The sequence below is a fragment of the Solanum verrucosum genome, unplaced genomic scaffold (genome assembly GCF_900185275.1).
Source record: "Solanum verrucosum unplaced genomic scaffold, falcon-dt-bn FXZP01000235.1, whole genome shotgun sequence".
Taxonomy (NCBI): Eukaryota; Viridiplantae; Streptophyta; class Magnoliopsida; order Solanales; family Solanaceae; genus Solanum; species Solanum verrucosum.
In genome coordinates, this window is record NW_026019948.1 from 370,526 (window position 1) to 375,870 (window position 5,345).

General features: G+C 37.0%; 1 protein-coding gene across 2 annotated transcripts; it reads left to right on the plus strand.

The window, feature by feature from the left end:
• The first annotated feature begins 409 nt into the window (after positions 1-409).
• LOC125811795 (protein TIC 22, chloroplastic) lies at positions 410-5,345 on the plus strand. Of its 2 annotated transcripts, none has more exons than XM_049491348.1 (9): positions 410-957; positions 1,344-1,406; positions 2,411-2,485; positions 2,991-3,041; positions 3,234-3,293; positions 3,404-3,469; positions 4,145-4,180; positions 4,775-4,959; positions 5,042-5,345. In XM_049491348.1, exons 1-8 carry the CDS (start codon positions 520-522, stop codon positions 4,865-4,867), a joined length of 882 nt encoding a protein of 293 aa, XP_049347305.1. In that variant the 5' UTR covers positions 410-519; the 3' UTR covers positions 4,868-4,959; positions 5,042-5,345. The 2 variants fall into 2 exon arrangements, with proteins under 2 accessions (XP_049347305.1, XP_049347297.1); XM_049491340.1 differs by having other exon boundaries at positions 417-957; positions 4,775-4,969.

Genomic DNA, 5,345 nt, shown 5'->3' on the forward strand with positions numbered 1-5,345 from the left:
AAGTTGCTTGATCTTGCTTTTGATGTTTGTGAACAAAATGATCAGCCAACCGAGCAATTTAACCTCAGCTGGCAAGTAAACACTTCAACTTTGAGTCTGCATATCTAGACACCTCGACTCATCTCCAATGTCCAATTGAACACCCCAGGTTTGTAAGTGATCATTTAAACAACTCCAAAATTTACGTGTCACATCAGCGTCGGGTGTCCACGAGAAATAGTGAGGACAAATTGGAGTCTTTATATAGTTGTCAGTTGAGACCAAGTTGAGATGTCTAGATGTGTTTACTTGACAATTGAGGTCAAGTTTGAGTGTGTCAATTTATATCTTATGCCGATATTCTCTAATATAATATTTGTCTATAATCCAGACAAACGAGGCTATTATATATTGTGATGGATGGGCCTTTGGTAGATGGATTACCAATAATAATTGGACCCAATGTGAACCGAAAGCCCAAACTTGAAATACGAAAGCCTTCGTCTCCGAATCCCCTTCCCCTTTCTCTGTAAACAATCAATGGAGTCCAAACCCTCAACCGGATTCGGCCCCTCCAGTAGTCCTCTACTCTCTCTCTCCACCTTCGTCCACCAGCACTGCTCCCGACTCGGTGCCGAACTCACCAATCGTTTCGACGAAGCGAAACGGCTGAGTTCTAAAATCGCGGCCGATTTTATTCAGCAGCCGCTGCCGGCGGCGATAGGGAGGAGTTGTTCGTTACCGTTGCATTCTTATCATCTATCTCTTCCGTTCGCTTCGGTGTCGCAGCGTCAAGAGAAGGTTGCTAAAAACACCGGTTTGAGCTCGGATTATGTGGCTAAGACATTAACTGGAACTTCTGTATACACGGTTAGCAATTCTAACAACGAATTCGTGCTCATTTCGGACCCGAATAGTGCGAAGTCAATCGGATTATTGTGCTTCCGTCAAGAGGACGCCGAGGCATTTCTTGCTCAGGTGAACTTCATTTTTTAAAATAAATTTATAGAATTTTTTCTCTATAGAAGAGAGTGAAGAGAGAGATGAACTCCTTTATCAAAGTAGGGAAGCAAGAAGGGAAAAAGAAATGTATAAACTAGCCCAAAAGAGAAAACTAAGTTAAAGATGATTGCTTTAAAAGAAATTATTGGGTATTTATCATTGGAACATTGCCTTCAAAGGACAAATTATTTATTATTGGAATGTATTGAACCTGAATATAGTGGAATTGATACATAAGATAGCAGATACAGAAGACCGATAATGTTGACCTTTTTAGTTTGCAATTGAGGTGTTGTTTTAGAAGTTTTGATATACAATGGAAGGCTTGTTTGCGGAGAAATAAACATGTGAAGGTTTTTCAGGTACGGTTGCGGAAGGGGGAAGTGAGAGGTGGAGCTAAGGTAGTTCCGTTGACGCTTGATCAGGTGAATTTTTTGTTTCCTTTTGCTTTGAAATTTTCTTCCAAAGATGTATCTGCTTTGGTGATTTTTTTCTTCTTTCTTTTTACAAGTTTGTACATTCATTAGAAAAGAATTGCAAACTTTAGGAGTGACATTAGATTACTCTATGGAGAAGGCCATTTTCTTGTTTAAAGGATTGAACTTTAGCGAAATTTTAGTACCATGAAACTGTCTGGTAATAGATATGGTATTAGTGATGGATAGTTTTGTCTCTAGTGCTCATCAAGATTGGTTGGTGGAAAGTCAGAAGCTACTGATGATCTACTTGTATGTATATGTTCGATCTAATTCTGTGCATATTTTGAGAACTTCTTCTTGCAAGAATGGGTATAAACTTTGATGGTTATTGAATCGTCCATTTGTTAAAAAAGTGTTGGATTCAAATACAGCAGAATGGAGATACCGATCCTAACTTGTTTAGATTGACACATAGTTGATTGATTGAATCAAAACAGAGCATGCATGCTATTTAGCATAAGCAATGGAGTCTTTTCAAAAGCACCCCTTGAGATAAGGCTCGATTAGATTACCTGACCATCTCAGGTTAAGATTAATTCACTGAGCCATTTTCCTTTACCATTCCTTTTAGTGATTTCTTCTCTTTTACATCTTTAAGATAAGTTGTATGCATTATTGATACATTTCGTACCTCTTGTTCATCCATAAAAAAGGGGACCCTATCGTACTCCTTTTGAGCCTCAGACGTCTGATCTGTCCCGTTTAATATATCTTCTTCTGCTATTAAATTAAAAAGAAAAAGTTGAAGCCTAACTTAAGAATGAAAGACATTTTTGTCTCTATTTAACAGGTCCAGTGTACATTAAGTAATCTATTGCAACTAGTTGCAGTTGTCTGTATGTGCAAGAATTTCTGTTTTTTGCTTTTCCATTTCTTCCTAAAGGTGTTGCTAGGCACTTGTCCCACATTTTGATTGGTTACACATCTTTCTTTTTGGTATCAATTTGCAGGTTTACATGTTGAAGGTTGAAGGAATCGCATTTCGTTTTTTGCCAGATCCTGTTCAAATTAAGAATGCAATGGAGGTAGTTATCCGCATTGGTCTTCCTTAAGTTTTGGGTCTGGATCCTTGTAATTTCCACTGAATGCAGTAGAATTGCACAAGGATGCCTGTTCAGTTGTGCAAGTGATAGTTATACTGTATATTCATCTATCTGTGATTACGTGAAAGTACACTGGCATGTAGTTTTAACTAATGACCAGATTCCAGAGGCGGTAGAATTGCTTGCAACCCATCAATTTTGGAGGTTCACTGCTATGCCCTTATTTTTTCTTCTCTTTTCTGATAATTAAAAATTTCCAAAATGGAGGTCTTTCCAAGATTTGAATTTGGGTTACTGACATGCCCTGTATGTAGGCTCTTGCTCACTAGCCTAGCAGATGAAGCATAGATTACTAATGACTTCACCTCCATTGCCACCCAACTTCTGTCTCCTCCTCCTGAAAATACCTCTTTGGCTAAACATAATATTTCAATGCATGCTTATTAAAAAGATCTGTTCATCTCAACATTGACCTTTTCTGTGACAGTTAAAAGCTTCTGATGTGAAGACTGGATTTGATGGAGTCCCTGTTTTCCAGGTACCATATAAACTTTTTTGCCAACTATATGCAAAAAAACCTCTAGCATTACATACTCAGCCTGTTTATTTTTTGAATTATGAACCTTCACTCACTGGAAAGCTTTTGCTGAATATTTTGTATATCGGGGGGTGGGCTGCACTGAATATGGTTAAACTCCGCTTAATTCTGTAGCTTTTTGTTCTTGTGCAGTCAGATCTCCTAGTTGTGAAAAAGAGAAACAGACGATACTGTCCAATATACTTTCGAAAGGTATGTTGGTTTAATATCTTTAACTGTAGCTAGTCAGAAGAAACAAAAAAAACTAGATGTAACTATTTATTCGTGATGGTTTTCGTTTGATTTCCTTTTCTGGTATACAGGAGGATATAGAAAAGGAGTTATCGTCAAGGGCATCGAGAGGATCTAGTGTCTCTCAGCACATTATGGTATCACAATCACTTTTTATCTTTCTGTTTGTTTTCTGATAGGGCGTGCAGATAGATTTAGGATGGTCAAACATGCTAAAAGATGAATATAAGATGTCTATGAGAACTTACTTTTTTTATAAGTGTCTTGGAGTAAATTTCATTGGCAGTGATCTCTCTTTCATCAAGTCTAACATTGTCCGAGTGCCGAGAGGATTTTAAAATTTGAATTTACGTGCAACAGGTTTCACTTGGAGAGTCTACCATAGTAAATTTTGCATGTAATGGAGAGGATTAATGGTTGAAAGTTATTGCTTGAAAAATATAGCTATGTCTCCCTAGTTAATTATCATGTTAATGCAAAATCGCTTACTTCAATTACAAGAAGGAAACGGAGTTAAGAACCCTGAAAGAGGTTTGATGAATGCTAAGGACATTAATGCTTTGCTGTTTAAAACTTTTTGTATGTAAAAAATCACCTTGCCGATCCTCTTACTGGCCGTATCTTTTTGGTAAGTTATCGAAAGAATAGTGTTTCTTTTCCTTACGGACTATCATAGGGGCTTGTCCATGAAAGGACAAGGTTTACTGGCTTTTCTGTATTCGTCGAGATTTTTTGTCATCTGACCTGTCATTGTAACAAGATACTATAGCAGCTAATGTTAACTTGCTAGTATTCTTTTTCCTTATCAACAGGTAGGGACTTTGGAAGATGTCCTGAAAAAAATGGAGGTAGGTGCTTCCTGCTTGGACATTTTATATGTTAATTTCAGAAGTTCAATTATACTTCGAATTCTTAGTTTCATGCATCAATAAATCTGTTATCGCACTACATGTTGTAAAGATGAATCAATTACATCTTGGTCTGAAACTTGTTGAGGGACTGATACCATAAGTACTCATTTCAGAGAAAGTAACATAATGAGTAAACCATAAGCCAATGAAATTAAGGCTAATCTACTAGCTTTTACCCACTACCCTTTTTTCCAAAGGGATGAGGAAAATACTAAAAACTTACAGCAGCAGTTTATACTGTCAAAAGATGTTTGTCCATTGTTAAATGGTTCCTTGCTGGAAAATTGATAGAAGGAAGTGAAATTAAAACACGCAAGTGCAGAAATGAAAATTTAAAAGCTATGTAGCTTATTGCCAAATTTGAATTTCAAACAGCATAGAAGAAATGTTTTCTGGGATAACATCTTAAAGCTTTTCTATTCTATACTTTGTTTAAGCAAATGTAACAATATTCCGACATGGACCCGCCGCCTATTTTCTTTTCTCTTCTCTCGGTTACTTCTCTCAACTTCTCCGTGTTTCCGGTGGCAGATAAGTCAGAGAAATTCTGGCTGGGAGGACCTTATCTTTATTCCTCCCGGTAAAAGCCATTCACAGCACATTCAAGATGTTACAAAAGCATGAATTTCTTGCAAGCAGCTCCTGTTTGAAACAAATCAAAATAGAGGCAGGTTCACATTCTCCTCTGCATTTGGTCGACCCGAATAATCCAAATAGTTAAGCTCCGTATGCTTTCTACCTCTGACTTGTTTTATTAGTAATTTCTAGAAGCTTTTACTAATTTCTTGATATGTTCAGGTACTGCTGGATTAGCTTAAAGAAGATACATAAATGATCAAGTTTTTGCTTGAATATTTAATGGAGGGAACAACTAACATGTTATACATTAAAAGTCAATGAGTTGGTAACTAGAGGCACAATTTACTTGGTGTCATCTGTACATTGCACAATTTGAATTGTTGAATTATGTTTTGACTCTTAGCAATATTCTATATTGATGGGGTAAATTATCCCAGGATGCTTTGCACACTCTCACCTCCCATTTTATTTGAGAGTGAAAGAAACGATAACAAGTTGTGGTACCCTCAGTTTGCGATGAAAA